This window comes from Sporothrix schenckii (genome assembly GCF_000961545.1).
Source record: "Sporothrix schenckii 1099-18 chromosome Unknown Cont49, whole genome shotgun sequence".
NCBI classification, from domain to species: Eukaryota; Fungi; Ascomycota; class Sordariomycetes; order Ophiostomatales; family Ophiostomataceae; genus Sporothrix; species Sporothrix schenckii.
This window is the reverse complement of record NW_015971150.1, coordinates 3,009,915-3,024,532: the sequence shown is the minus strand read 5'-3', so window position 1 is coordinate 3,024,532 and position 14,618 is coordinate 3,009,915. Positions and strand designations below refer to the sequence as shown.

Below are 14,618 nucleotides of genomic sequence, written 5' to 3'. Positions count from 1 at the left end.
ACGGCTCGGACGCATCACATCACAGCTCCGAAACTCCTCCACACAAACGACGTTTGAAGCACTGTCAATTCTCGCTTTCCTCCCGTACTGTGTCGTCCTCACCCGCCACCTAATACCGGCCTACGAATCGTTTTGGACGAGTGTTCCGTTATCGGTCTACGGTGTACCGTGACATCCTTGCTAGAACCAACAGTTCGCCTAGCAGTTGGCTTCTTCCTGGCTTCGCCATTTGAACTCGACCGTTTCCCGACACAACAATCGTCAGACTCACACGTCCACACGCATAGTACACAGATCATCCTGCGATAAATCGAACGCCAAATAGCCACATAGTCAGCGGTTCGGTCAGAGCGATCTGCTGGGCGCGACCGCAGTTCTCCAGCAGTCGATGCATCCGACGCGTCCCGGAGCATCTCCCCCTCCGTACTCGGGCAGTGCCAGTGCCGGTGCCAGTGCCAGTGCTTGTCCGACACCCGATACCTTGCTGACTGGATCTGCGTCCCGCCGTAGGAAGCGTGTCGACTCGATCCCCTCACTACCGCTGGCCTTTTCGGCATCGGCACTCAACACGAAGCGGTATAAGACACAATCGGGTGCGGAGTCCAACACAGAGACGATGAATGCCAAGACACAGGGCAAGCGGCCCGAGGTGGTGGACTTGACAGGGCCTGGAGCGCAGTGGGGCACGACCAACACGGCTGCGGCGGCTCGCAAGTCCATGGCCTCGGCAACAGCACCGACGGCGTTCCAGCCACACACGGGTGCGCGGAAGCTGGTGATTAAGAACCTGCGGGTGTCGGCGCCAGCACGGGTGGAGCAGGTGCAGAGCTACTACGACCGCACAGGCGCCGACATTGACGCGGCGCTGGCATCCATCTTCGCCAACGAGACACCACGTGTGCCGCTGGAGCGGCTGTACCGCGGCGTCGAGGATCTCTGCACGCACGGCCAGGCCGAGCACCTCTACAAGCGGCTACGAGCGCAGTGCGACGCACACTTGACGGGGGCCGTGCTGGCTGACATCCGGGCCGAGACGCTCGGCGCGTCCGACATTACCACGCTGCGGGCGGTGCATACGCAGTGGCTCGTGTGGGTGAAGCAGTCGTCTGTGATTCGGTCCGTGTTCAGCTACCTCGACCGGGCGTTTCTGGTCAACGAGCGGTCGTTGCCGCAGATCAACGACATGCTGATTGCGCGGTTCCGCCGCATGGTCTTTGACAGCGCCAAGAAGAGCAGCGACGCCAATGCAACAGCCGGCTGCGCTGCCCCAGAGGGCCCTGGCAACAAGGTGCTGGCGGGCATGTGCCAACTGGTCGAGCAGGACCGACGCAGCGACGCAGCTTTTGATGCAGCCCTCCTGCGCAACGCCGTCAGCATGCTGCACATTTTCAACATCTACGGTACGCTCTTTGAGCCGCTGTTCTTTAAGGAGTCCGAGGCATTTGTGCGCGACTTTGTCCAAGAGCGCGAGACGGCCGCCGACCTGCGGCAGTACATCAAGGCATGTGCGGCGCTGCTGGTGCGCGAGTCCGACCGCTGCAACGCCTTCAACTTTGACAGCTCCACGAAGAAGCAGCTCCTCAATACGGTCGAGCGGCTGCTGATTGTCGACCGCGACGCCAAGCTGCTTGACCAGGAGAGTGTGGCCAAGCTGCTCGACGCCAACGACGTCGACACGATGCGCTCTCTGTATTTGCTGCTGCAGCTGCCCGGCCTGCAGCGACGGCTGCGCACGCCTTGGGAGGCGTACATCGAGGCCACAGGCACGACCATCGTCACGGACGTGGCGCGGGGCGACGAGATGGTGGTGCGCCTGCTGCTGCTGCGGCGCAACTTGGACGTGATGATCCGCGATGCGTTTACGCGCGACGACTACTTCACGCACGGCCTGCGCGACGCCTTTGGCCGCTTCATCAACGACCGCGCCGTGACAAAGGCGTGGGCTTCGGGCGCGTCCAAGGTGGGCGAGATGGTCGCGAAGCACATTGACATGCTGCTGCGCGGCGGCCTCAAGACGCTGCCGCCCACGCTGCTGTCGGACAACAAGGACCGCATCGACGCCGAGCGCAGCGGGCAGGCGAGCACGGGCGACGAGGACGCCGAGCTGGACCGGCAGCTGGACCAGGCCCTGGAGCTGTTCCGCTTCATCCAGGGCAAGGACGTCTTTGAGGCGTTCTACAAGAAGGACCTTGCGCGCCGCCTGCTGATGGGCCGCAGCGCGTCGCAGGACGCCGAGCGCAACATGCTGAGCAAGCTCAAGACCGAGTGCGGCTCATCGCTGACGCACAACCTCGAGCAAATGTTCCGCGACCAGGAGCTGTCGCGCGACGAGATGGCCGCGTACAAGCAGTGGCTGGCCGGCACGGGTCGGACGGACGACACAACATCGGCGCCCCCCACCACAGCCTCCAGCAAAGGTGTCGATTTGCAGGTCAGCGTGCTTTCGGCGGCGGCTTGGCCGTCGTACAAGGAGGTTGCGCTTAACCTGCCGCCCGAAGTGCTCGAGCAGGTCAACCAGTTTGACAAGTACTACAAGAACAAGCACACGGGCCGCCAACTGACATGGACGCACACCCTCGGCCACTGCCTCGTCAAAGCCCGCTTCAACCGCGGCACCAAGGAGCTGCTCGTTAGCAGCTTCCAGGCGGCCGTGCTGCTGCTGTTCAACCAAGCTGAGGCCGACGAGGACGGCGGTGGCGGCGTGCTCAGCTATGCACAGATCGGCGAGGCCACGGCGCTCGAAGGCCCCGACCTCAAGCGCACGCTGCAGTCGCTGGCGTGCGGCAAGGTGCGCGTGCTGACGAAGCACCCCAAGGGCCGCGACGTCGGCGAGACAGACACGTTTACCGTGAACAAGGCGTTTACGGACCCCAAGTTCCGCATCAAGATCAACCAGATTCAGCTCAAGGAGACCAAGGAGGAGAACAAGGCCACGTACGAGCGCGTGTCGGCCGACCGCCAGTTTGAAACGCAGGCCGCCATTGTGCGCATCATGAAGAGCCGCAAGTCACTGCCGCACGCGCAGCTGGTGGCCGAGGTGATCAGCCAGACAAAGAGCCGGGGCTCCCTCGACCCAGCCGACATCAAGCAGAACATTGAGAAGTGAGTCCACCCGTGTTTGCCTCTGGCATATGATGTATTTTCCAAAACACTATCTGATCTGTCTGCTAACAACCGCAAGACTCATTGAAAAGGACTACCTGGAGCGGGAAGGCGGCAATTATGTGTACCTCGCGTAAATTATATATCAGAGGAGGGGCCATACGTGGTATACATGTCAGCATCTAGATCTTGCGTGTCGCAGAGAAGCAGAGGTGATGTGTTCCTCTGGTACATTTCGCATTTGTACTATGTACTTAACGAGGTTTATGTCATTCATATAAACGATTTCACACTAACTGGATTGATGCATGCGGAGTGACGAGAAATTTAGCGTTCATCAGTGTACCTCCCGATAAGATAAGAAAAAAAAAGTTGACCAGCCAAAAAAGCGGCGGAACAATTAGTATGGGAAGGAGCCCGCGAAAAGCAAGAACGAATGAGAAAACAAAAAAATAACGAAAATACAAATACAAAATACAAAATACAAAATTACAATAGTTCGAGATATCCACGACTTCAACTTCACGAAAGACAACACCCTCTATTCTTAACCTTCATACCACCACAATGCCCAAGTCCAAGCGCGAAAAGGTGCTGCACATGTCGCAGGTCGCCAAGAAGACCCGTGAGCACAAGGACCGTCTTTTCAACAACATCCGCGATGCCGTCCCCGAGTTTGAGCACTGCTTCGTCGTGCGCGTCGACAACATGCGCAATCAGTACGTCAAGGACGTGCGCCAGGAGATGACCGATGGACGGTATGTGGCCCCGGCCTGCCATTTGCTTCGCCGTCATGGCCTTCCACTAACAATTCTGTCGTCTCTGGTTTCTGCAGCATCTTCCTTGGCAAGACAAAACTCATGGCCCGCGCCCTCGGAACCAGTCCCGAGGACGCCATGGCCCCCGGCATCGACCGCCTGGCCTCCCGCTACCTCCGCGGCGCCGTTGGCCTGATCTTCTCCAACCGCAAGCCCGACGACGTCACGTCCTACCTCGAGAGCCTCAGCCCCGTCGATTTCGCCCGCGCCGGCACCGTCGCCACCCGTGACGTTGTCATTCCCCGCGGCATGCTCTACAGCACTGGCGGCGTTGTCGCCGAGGCCGACGACGTGCCCATGGCCATTGCCCTCGAGCCCGAGCTGCGCCGTCTCGGCATGCCCGTGCGTCTGCTGCGCGGCAAGGTTGTGCTAGAGGAGGCCCCCGAGAGCGAGGAGGGCCACGCCGACGATGCTGCCGAGGGCTACGTTGTGTGCCGTGAGGGCCAGACGCTGGACAGCCGGCAGACGCGCCTGCTGCGCCTGTTTGGCATCTGCCTCAGCGAGTTCCGTATCGAGACGCTCGCGTACTGGAGTGCTGCGACGGGTGAGGTCACGGAGCTGCAGCCGCCGCTGCCGGTGTCCGTCAAGGGCGCCAGCGGAAACGGCGCCGGCGCTGCCACTAGCAGTGCCCCCGAGACCGAGGACGACGAGGACGTGGCGATAGAAGACGCTGTGGAGGCGTAAAGGACATGACGTTGGCTGCTAATTTCCAGATGGCATTTTCCTCACATTTGATTTTGATTTTGATTTTTTTTGTTTCGACCGGTTCAATTCTCTGTTGTTTCAATTTCCCTCATTGTTTTATGGGCGTTCTGGTTACAGGATCAAAAGTTACAGGGCAATGCAAGTTATCATGATCTCAGAGTACTAGTAGCAAAACATTGGCAATGCAAATTCACAATGCGCATAGTGCAAATACAATCTTATAGTATAAATAACGCTGAACGCTCCCTTGCGCTTACGGCTGCCGCCGTTGACTTGGGCTTTATGTCGGATTACCTATTTTTTTGGCAGAGATAATATGAGGCAACAGCCTCATTCTGAAATCGACACTGGCACGACAGTTCCTTACCTCTGTCTACCTATTGTCGTCAATTGGATGAATAAAACAAGTGAGAAATGAAGGAAAACGGAAATGATCGAAAAAAAAAATGAAAATGAAAAATGAAATGATCGCGAATCCGAGAAGATGACGTAGCAAAAAAGCTGGAGGCAAGGCCACCGTTGACGAAATAAGACAGGGAGAGACGAGGAATGGAATGCTGCGTCGAGAGGACGTAGTCGTAGATGAAGGTCCGCATGGTCGCGTGCCGGATGAGAGCTCAATAACGCAAATTTTGCGTGTTCAGGACGAGCATGCCGGCGAATGACCCAGAGTGGCTTCTAGTGCCGGCCGACATGGATGACACGGGTCGTGACTGTCCAAAGTGGTACAAGACGTAGACTGTGGTAGCAAAGTCAAAGGCAGTGTGATACCCCCTTTTGATTTTCAAACCTTCACCTTTCGTGATGTCGTTTTGGCCATGTAGAAGGCGCGACATTGTTTGTCGAACACCCCGTCGTAGAGTCTTACCCTTTGGCGAAAAAAGGAATAATCATAATACAACAATGAAATGCGCAGAGCAGAGACAAAAGGAAAGACACAACCTGTTGGCTACCTTTCTGTTTGCATGATTTTTGTCGCACGTGCCGATTACTGGTACCGGCGCAGTTTCCTTGTTTCTTCGTGTGAGGGTCCGTCGAAGCCGCGTTTCCGCGAGTCGTCGTCGCCGCGCGGTTGCCGGTCGTAGTCGCGGCTGCCGTGGTCACGATACCCACCAGACTCACGATCCCGGTCGCCACGGTCACGGTCTCGATCGCTCCGATCGGCACGATCACCACGGTCCCGATCCCGATCCCGATCCCGGTCCCTAGGTCGTACCGGCTCCATGTTGCTGCCAGTGCGCCGTCCTCCATCGCGATCGCGGTCGCCGCCACGCCGGTCACGATCCCGATCGCGTTCTCGGTCGCCTCGGTCGTAGTCGCGCTCGCGGTAGCCGCTGGGCCGGTCGTCGAAGGAAGAGCGGCTTCCGCCGTCCCGCGAATCATACCCACCACCGTTGGCTCCGAGGCCGCGGCGCTCGGGCCGGCCGCCGCCTGGGCCATCACCAAAGGCACGGTCACCACCACGAGAGCCGCCAAACCCACGGTCAAAGCCACGGCCGCTTCGGCCCCCGTCACCACCTCTGAACCCGCCACCGTTGCGATCACGGTCCCGGCCACCACCAAATCCTCCACCGCCGCGGAATCCGCCACCACGGAACCCACCGCCGCCGTCACGGCCTGGGAATCCTCCACGGCCGGTGGGCGGGCCTGAGGCAGCTGCCTTTGTGTAGCCACGCCCGCCCAAGCCGCCGCCGAGACGCCGTGGTTTCCACTCCTTCATGGTGCGGCCACGCTCGACGTCAACCTTGATGCGGCGGTCTTTAATGCGAATACCGTCACAGGCGTCGAGGGCTCCTGTTGTGTTGCGTGCGCGTAGGAAGAACGCGCCATGTCAGTCCTGCCTTACCATGGAACGTACCTTTCTCGGGGAAGGAAGGGGAAACGGGAAAGAAGAAGGGAAAAGCTTCTACCAACGGTTAGGAGAGCATTCAGGGATGGTTGTTACCTCTCATGTCTTTTTCGCGCTCGAATACGACGAATGCGTAACCACGGTGGGGTTTACGCTTCTTGTTGCCCTTTTCGTCGGCATGGGTATCCTTTACAATGCGAATCTAGAGAGCTGTCAGTTGCCATTCATGTGCAAGAAGTGGACAAGTGTGGTTGGAAGTGCTCACCCGTTCAATGGGTCCATAGCGGGAAAACTCGCGCTCCAGGTCCTGCTCGTCGGCCTCGTAGCTCAGCCGTGCAACGATCAACGTCTTGAACGCGTCGCCACGAATGTTGGGGTCTTCAGACGGTTTGACTAAACGTGTGTTAGTCGATGCACAAGATGCACAAACACAATGTGTTTGGGTAAACGGGGGGGGAGGAAACACTCACAAGCTTTAGGACCTTCGATCAGGCGCTTTTCCACCTCTGCCTTGTGATCGGCCACCTTGCGGTCGCGCCGCTGCAGCCAGCTCTCTGTCGGCACAAAGCCATCGTTGTCCTTGTATTCCTTCAGTGCCGGGAGGAACTGGGCCAGGCCAGACACGGGAGCCGTGCGACGCTCTTCAGGCGCGTGGTCGACAGGCGGCACCCAGCGCAGAGGCGGCCGTGGCGCGAAGAGCGCGAGCAGCTGATGGGGGAGTTTGTCGGTCATCGTCGGTGGCGTGCGAAAAGTGATTCGTGCATCTGAGAGGGAAGTTGGCGATCGGCTGCGGCGCTCTGTCGGTTGGGCCGTCGATGGCCGCTTCGAAGTGGACGAGGTGAAGCTGAAGGAACCGACGCAAACAGGCGACGAGTCCGAGAAGCTCAAAAACAGTTTTGCCAGCCTAGAGATGAAGGAGACACGGCCAGGGCAGGAGCGATGGAGAAAAGCGTGTTGTGACCCAGAACGGACTAGGGGCATTCAAAAAGTGGGTCCTCTCACAAAAGAGATGGAACGCAGCGCACGTGACCAGAAAATTCCGAGCTACCAAGAACTACCAGTGAACTGACGACGGCCGAAATTTCGCTGGCATCCGACGTTCACTGCACTTCGACGATGCTCTTGTTGCCGGGCCACACACGCACAGCATGACAATACGAGCAATACCACAGGTCTCCGTCGGCCGGGTACGTCTGCGTTGTTCTCTCCTGATACGCAATATCTTACCGCCATTGCCCACGAGCAGCCTTGCTAACCCTATGTCTTTCTTGTCTCCAGAACGGCCTCGGTGCATTCATCCTCCAGTGCCGCAAGCTGGACTTTCACTACTGCGACTGGGCCGGCAGCTCCCGGGGAATGAAGTAGGTCGTACCCAGACACGGGACACCCAATGTGTACGACGAAGGAGACTCCCGCTAACAGTGCCCAGCCTCTTTATCAAGCAGAAGCTCCAGAAGTTCGCCGCCCAGAACCCCCAGATCGAGTTTACCGTGTCGCCGCGACCGTCGCGCCATCCCGTCATTGTCGGTACCTACATCACCGGCCAGGAGCGCGCGATTTGCGTGCGCAACCTGGACGCGAACCAGATCCTGAAGAAAGCCGAGATGCTGCGCGACGCGACTGGCGAGAAGAACAAGAAGTTTAGCAAGCCTGTGAGCAGTATCAACGAGAGTGTGCGTGGCGTCTGGTCGCCATACCACGGCCACGGCATGAAGGTGTAGGCGGCAGAGGGAGGCGGGTGCGGGTGCACATATTGCTGTATGAGTATATAGACAGAGCAGTGTATTGTATGGCGGCATACCTGGAAATGAAATCACGAACTTTGCATACAAGGGCACTTCTGAATGGATACGAAAGCAAGATAGTTAAACGAAGTGACGAGTGCTGCACCCAAGAGCATTGGTATCGTCATTGTCTCATGCTGTGAAGCAATCCATAGTTTTCTCTAGAGAACATGCTGGTCGCAATAAACCAACGTGAATAAACCAAACAAAGACCAAAAGTAAGGACGCGCAAGAAGAAAAAATAACAAGTAGACAAAGTAAATGTCGAACTGAAATTCTATGAGACAAAGGGAATGTACATCGCTGTTGTATATAGTAAAAACGGACAAAGCTCCAGCGCCAGCATGCATCATCTGGGGACCGCTCTACACTCCCGCGTACAGGTCGACCACAATGTTGATGGCCGCCACCAGGATCTCGGCTGCAATAAGAATAATGACTAGAACAGTTAGCATATACGTACTTTACAATTTCAAAGAAAAACCACAGACGTATAGCGTATAGGAGATGGGGAACGCACCAATCCACTCTAGCTTCTCGCCGTGGCCGTGGCTCAGCTGCTCTTTGAGCACGGCCAACAGGTCAGCAATCACGTCGAGTCGCTGTGTCAGCAGGCCGACGCGCTGGTCCATCTCCAGGTAGCTGCGTACGGCCTGGTACACGGGCTCCAACTGCGGTTCCACCCAGAAGAGCTCCGGCGTGTCGAGCACGGATCCGTTGAGGTGGATGTTGATGCGAAGAATAAACAGCTCGCCAATCTGCATGTTGATTTCGGTGCGGTTCAGCGCGATCGTGCCGGTCAGCGCAATCTGCGTTGGTATGTCCTTGCACGTGTCGATAGTCGACGCAATGAGCTCTTCAAACAGCGACGTCTTGACGCTCTGTGCAAGCGCGTGCGAAATGGCCAGCTTCGTCATGTAATTGTTCTTGTCGCGCAGCGCGATAAAGTCGTTGTAAATGCGCGCCTGGTACTCGCGCGTGTAGTAAAAGTTGAAGAACTCAACCTCCATGTCGTCGGCGGCCAGTTTCTCCAGCTCAAACTTGGCCAGCTCCTTCAAGAACCGCTGCTCCTGCGCCTCCGACATGCCCCAGATCACCACCACGCCGTAGTCGAAGAGGAACAGCTCCGGCGTGTGCACGTGGATGTCAAAGTCGACCGGCCGCTCGCCGCGCAGCTGCTGCTCGAATTCGTCTCGCAGCTGGTTGTGGTCGTTACCAGCGGCTTGCCGGTCCAATTCGTCGCCGCTCAACAGGTCCAAAACAGCCTCTTCCGCTTGGCGCTGATGCCGGTGGATCATGTGGTGGTGCTGCTCTTGGTCTAGCTGACCCCGCTGACTCTGGTTGTGCCGGTCACCGTGTTGCTCGTGGAGATTGTCGTCAAAGTAGCTGCCGTCTTCGTGGCCGTTGTTGTAGCCTCCGTCGTCCGTCTGCTGCGAAGAGCGAGGCATGATTTCGTCGTCGTCCGCAATTGCTTGCTCGCTCTGTCGGTTTCTCTCATCCTGGCTTCCTCCGTCCAAGTCGATCAGGTCGTCACGCCGCTGTATCGTATGGCCAGCATCAGCCTCGCCTGCTGAGTGCCGCCGCTCTTGATAATAAGACGCAGACGGCAGTAGTTGCGAGTCGTGCTGTCTATCCATGTCTCGGTACGGCTGGTCCTGTTGCTGCTCTTGTTGTTGACGTTGAAGCTCGTCCCGTTCCTGCTGCTGCTGCTGCTGCTGCTGCTGGCGTTGCTGCTCGTGACGTTCTGCATCCTCGTCCACCCCTCTGTGGCGAACGTGTCCGCTGCCGCCGCCAATGTAGCTGTGGTGGCTGATACGGTTTCTCCGGTTGCTGCCACCACCGCCAAAGCCATCAGATCCACCCCCGTTCTTGCTGAAATCATAGTCGTACGGCGTGTAAATACACTCGTCGATCAGTTTGGGATTGCCACCTCGCGTCTTTCCGCGGCCCTTGAGGAAGCGCACCAGGCCGTCCATGTCGTAACGGTTGGCCGTGCAGTAGGCCGTGACACGTGGAAGACGTGCGCGGTCTGCCTTGCCGAGCAGGGCCGCGTCACGCCTCGCTGTAGGGTCCTTGATGCGGGTGTACTGGCTGTATACATCGCGTCCACTCTCCTCGTCCGGGCCCTCATCGCCAAATTCAGGGTTGGGAAGCAGCTTGAGCTTCTGCGCATTTTTTGTGCTCCGCTGCGGGCCAATCTTGGGCAGCTGCATGGGCGGCTGCGTCATTCCCAGCGGTCCTGAGCCATAGCTATTCCGTCGCCGGAGCCGGTTGTTGATCGCGGAGAGAACCGGCGGGCCACCACTGCCGGCTGTTCCTGGCCGTGTACTCGATGCGGACGATGTTGTGCCATAAGACAAGGGTGCTGTCGCACTGAGGGCCGGTGTTGTGACTGTAGCAGGCGGAGCACTGCCGCGGAGGCGGGACGATAACGGGGCGATGGCATGGACGGGCGGCGACGTCGATGGGGGAGGCTCGATCGTGCGCGTAACGGGGTTGGGATCGAAGGTGACAGTGCGCGCAGTCTTGGGTCGCCCGGCAGAACTGGGCCGCGCCAGAGCAGACGGCGATACAGGCACCGGCACCGTTTCTCGTAGCTGCTGCTTCGTCGGTGTCGAAAGCGCAGGCAAGGCATGTGCAGGGTGAGGCGGCGGTGGCGGCTGGGAGAGTGATGCGTTCGATAACGAGGACGGCGAGGGAGTAGACGACGCAGGCTGCAACAAGGGCGAGCTCTCAGCCGCGTCCTGGGCCGCTGGTGACTCCATTGTCGGACAAGACGGTGAGAGCCGTGTAACACTGGAGATGGCGCCGGTGGCAGATTATGGCGCCAGGTGCGTAGGTGTAATCGTACCTCTGTGTTTCAATCTCTACACTCCGTCTATCCGTATTTCGATGTCGTTTTATTGCCGTCAAGATCGTCAACAATGAAAATTGATCAGAAGAGAGGAAAACAGCTCGCCGTCAACCAAGTGGCAAAAAACAAGCCGTCGAGATCGACCCCAGAAAGAGAGATACTACAAGACAGACTGAAGTCGAAAAAAATAGTCTGCTGGCAGGTGTCGCAATGGCTATGCAACTCAATCAGGTTTGCAAAGCAGCAACAAGCACACTCGCAGAGGTCGACTCAGTCGGATTTTGATGTGGAATGGGTAGAGCAGACTTTTGTCTGGTGTGTACGAACTTTATTCTTTGTTAGGTGGTTTCGTTAGCAACAATGGGAAGCTGCAGCAGTTCGCTCCTGTAGTGCATGACTTGTGGGTTTTTTTAGCAGGAAGGAAGGTGCATGACGTTTTGACATTCCCCACAGCAGGCGCAAGGACCCGACAGCTGACAGAGCAGCGACGAGACCAGTGATGACCTGCCGCACTTGACTTGATGCAGCGCCAAATTTCCCCAACTCCAGATCCATTTGACTAGCCACATGGGCCAGTCTCCGCTTTTGCTCAGCGAATGGGCAGCACGAATTCAGCGCACAGGTTGGTGAGCTCGCTGCGTTTAAGTGCCTGTAATGCAGCGCTATCAAAAAGTGGATGATGAGCATCCTCAATTGGACAACGAAATTCCGGAATATGTCATGCCGAGCATTGGGAGATCTGCTGGAACGAATGCCGATCGAGGAGAAAAGCCAGTCAATTAACAAGTCTGTGCCGCCGCTGTGTGACGGCATGCAATCCGGTAACCGTTTCTTTCCCGGGTTTTCGGTGCAGCTGGCCCTCATGAGCTCGTCTAAGTACAAATGAAGAGTCCATACAAATTTAAATATGCAACAACAGAAGCGCAAGACTCGTCACTACGAGAAGAAAAACCACAAAATCATGCATCGATGAGCTTCGTCTCGTACTTGAACCCGGCCTCGCCAAGACGCTCGATGTACTTGGGGCCCAGGAGCGACGGAGTATAGACGCCGCCCTCCAGCTTGAGATCGTCCAAAAGAATGGCCAGGGCAGCCTCCGACGCGAGAATACCAGTCACTGTATCGTTAGAAGAGAAAAGGAAACCGTGGGGCGACATAAGACTGGACTTACGATCGTACATGCTACCGCGGAACGTAGCGGTGGTGAAGGCGACTTGGGTCGGGTTCTCCGTGTCAGGCTTGCCGACGGCACGGTACTCGGTCACGTCTTTGCGGGCATTTTCACGGGTCGGACCGGTACCGGGCGCAAATACATAGCGCTTGGCCAGCCAACGGAAGGGAGGGAACGTGACCAGCAAGAAGCCGCCAATGGCCAGGGACCAGTGCATCTGTACGGCCTTGAGCCAGTTGCGCGCGCGCGCGTACTCGGCAAAGGAAAAATTGGGGCCGTAGGCCTCGGCGCCGCGGCCCGGCAGGCTCGACAGCAGACCCCACGTGCGTTCCACCTGCGCCGCATTGGTAGACCCGAACAAGGACGTCGTAAGTGTGCCCAGGTGACGGACACTAACGACGCCGGTGAGATACGACAGCAACGATGGGTTGCCACGATGGCCGTCGGGCCGCGGCACAGGCGATAGCGCATAGGGTGCCATGGTCGAACGCAGCTCGCGTATCGAAAAGTTGTCAACCGCAGATAGCACTGTATCGAGTGTGCCCCCGGACGGCAGGGCCTTGAGGCGGAGGGACGCGGTCACGTCGGCGGTCTTGGCACCCAGTTCGGTGCGGATTACGCGGGCGACCTCGGCGGCAGCAATGTCGGCCGGTGCCGACTCGATGCCGCTCTGCGGAAACATGAGCGCACCAGACGCCTTGGCAGCCGCATCGTACTTGCGAATCATCCGGGCCACAAATGGCACCTCGCCCGTGACATCAACGTAGTGCGTGCCGTTCTCGGCGCAGGCCTTGAAGGCCGGCTCGCCATGGGCACCATACGGTCCGACCGTCGAGATGAGCACAGCCGTTTTCTTGGCCAACTGGGCGAGCTCATCGTCGTTGACGCTGCAGATCTCGAGGCCGGGCTGCAGGCGGTCGGGGTTCAGTTCCTTGAGATCGGCGGCGAGCTTGGCCAGCTTCTCCGGCGAACGGCCAGCAATGGCCCATTTTAGGTCCGTTGGCAGGTTCTTGGAAACATACTCGGCGGTGTAAGCACCAGTGTAACCTAAGCACCAGATGTCAGCAAGCAACACGTGGAAACAGCCGCCGGAAGCATCAAAACACTGTAAAAGGTATGCTCACCCGTAGCGCCAAACAACACCAGGTCGTAGGTGCGCCCGTGCTTCTTGAAAGGCATTTTGTTGGCTTGTCGTTATCCGAGCGTCGAAAAAGGCGGCATTTAGAACAAGTACGAAGTAGAAAATGAGGAATGAGAGATGAGGGGCTGGATCGCTGATGGAGATCAACTGGGCGCGCGCTCTATCTTGTACGAGGAAAAGGAGGTTCGCTCTTTACCCAAAGTTTGATCAGTAATAAGGGAGCTTCGACTTGGTACAAAAGACAACCAAAAGGGGAACGCGAACAGGGTGAAGGAAGCCACGACATCATATACTTAGGCTCGAGGGTTGACCGCTATCGAGCTTCTCCCTGAGCTCAGCTGCCAACGCCTACTTTTACAAAATACACTACGACTTGCATCGTCCTCCCCCCGTCTTGCCACTATCACCTCGCACGTTAGATTTCAAAACCTCCAACCTTAGCAAAGAGATGGAATTCGTCATCAATAAGAGCGAAGTAAGGGCGACTCGAGGTACTCCATCTAATCTAGCTGAAGCAAGAAATCGGATCGAAAGTTGGCCCTGTTGCTAGTGGTCTAGAATGGCGTTAGCTTGCCAATGGACAGTTGATCGCCACAGCCAGACCGAGGTCGAAAATACAATGTCCAAATAGAGTTAGACAGACACGTGATGCTCCGTCGGCGTCGGTTCAATTTAAGGAAATAGAAGTGGACCAGTATGGACAGACAGAGTAGGCGTGAAAATGAGAGGGACCTATTCGTAGATGTCGAAACAAGGCAGAGGCCCTTCTCTGCCAGAGGACGAGACAAACATATCCAAGCAGATGCAACAGCTGCCTTTCCTAGGCAATGTCGTCAAGATATGGCTCTCCAAGTATGGTTTGTGCTGGACGGTATTTGGTCTTAATACATCATTCCCGTCTATTCAATTGCTCTCAGAAATACTCCGTACACAGCACAAACTTGACCAGTCTGCATGGGCAAAGTAGAAAGAATCATTGCACATTTTGACATCCTTCAAGATGTTCCTGCGTGGCAGTACTTACACGGATGCGGCCGAAATATGCCAAGTAGGGATGACTAATCCAGAGCGAGAGCATTAGGTTTGTACTGTCACATGATCTCGGAGCACAAGTTAATCCGGCTCAACACGGATTTTCTCCTTTTGTGCGGCCATTTGCGCATTTGTTGCCCGCCAGCTAAATGCTTTAGGGCG

General features: G+C 57.1%; 7 protein-coding genes across 7 annotated transcripts; 3 read left to right on the top strand and 4 right to left on the bottom strand.

Moving 5' to 3' along the window:
* Nucleotides 1–388: 388 nt before the first annotated feature.
* On the top strand, nt 389–3,106 carry SPSK_04945 (cullin 4; the record flags this gene model as incomplete). Its single annotated transcript, XM_016731704.1, has 1 exon — nt 389–3,106. One exon carries the CDS (start codon nt 389–391, stop codon nt 3,104–3,106), a length of 2,718 nt encoding a protein of 905 aa, XP_016583493.1.
* Nucleotides 3,107–3,669: 563 nt separating this feature from the next.
* On the top strand, nt 3,670–4,604 carry SPSK_05464 (mRNA turnover protein 4; the record flags this gene model as incomplete). Its single annotated transcript, XM_016732210.1, has 2 exons — nt 3,670–3,860; nt 3,938–4,604. 2 exons carry the CDS (start codon nt 3,670–3,672, stop codon nt 4,602–4,604), a joined length of 858 nt encoding a protein of 285 aa, XP_016583492.1.
* Nucleotides 4,605–5,242: 638 nt separating this feature from the next.
* Nucleotides 5,243–5,461, bottom strand: SPSK_05771 (uncharacterized protein; the record flags this gene model as incomplete). Its single annotated transcript, XM_016732506.1, has 1 exon — nt 5,243–5,461. The coding sequence occupies one exon, from the start codon at nt 5,459–5,461 to the stop codon at nt 5,243–5,245; it is 219 nt and encodes a 72-aa protein (XP_016583491.1).
* Nucleotides 5,462–5,613: 152 nt separating this feature from the next.
* On the bottom strand, nt 5,614–7,206 carry SPSK_05204 (U1 small nuclear ribonucleoprotein 70kDa; the record flags this gene model as incomplete). Its single annotated transcript, XM_016731954.1, has 5 exons — nt 5,614–6,419; nt 6,484–6,531; nt 6,571–6,676; nt 6,740–6,867; nt 6,945–7,206. The coding sequence occupies 5 exons, from the start codon at nt 7,204–7,206 to the stop codon at nt 5,614–5,616; spliced, it is 1,350 nt and encodes a 449-aa protein (XP_016583490.1).
* A 416-nt stretch (nt 7,207–7,622) lies between these two features.
* Nucleotides 7,623–8,195, top strand: SPSK_05603 (mitochondrial ribosomal protein L43; the record flags this gene model as incomplete). Its single annotated transcript, XM_016732346.1, has 3 exons — nt 7,623–7,661; nt 7,753–7,835; nt 7,904–8,195. 3 exons carry the CDS (start codon nt 7,623–7,625, stop codon nt 8,193–8,195), a joined length of 414 nt encoding a protein of 137 aa, XP_016583489.1.
* A 428-nt stretch (nt 8,196–8,623) lies between these two features.
* SPSK_04992 (uncharacterized protein) lies at nt 8,624–11,023 on the bottom strand (the record flags this gene model as incomplete). Its single annotated transcript, XM_016731749.1, has 2 exons — nt 8,624–8,697; nt 8,779–11,023. The coding sequence occupies 2 exons, from the start codon at nt 11,021–11,023 to the stop codon at nt 8,624–8,626; spliced, it is 2,319 nt and encodes a 772-aa protein (XP_016583488.1).
* A 1,048-nt stretch (nt 11,024–12,071) lies between these two features.
* SPSK_05281 (uncharacterized protein) lies at nt 12,072–13,462 on the bottom strand (the record flags this gene model as incomplete). The annotated part of the gene is made up of 3 exons (XM_016732031.1): nt 12,072–12,229; nt 12,284–13,330; nt 13,408–13,462. 3 exons carry the CDS (start codon nt 13,460–13,462, stop codon nt 12,072–12,074), a joined length of 1,260 nt encoding a protein of 419 aa, XP_016583487.1.
* Between the last annotated feature and the right edge of the window lie 1,156 nt (nt 13,463–14,618).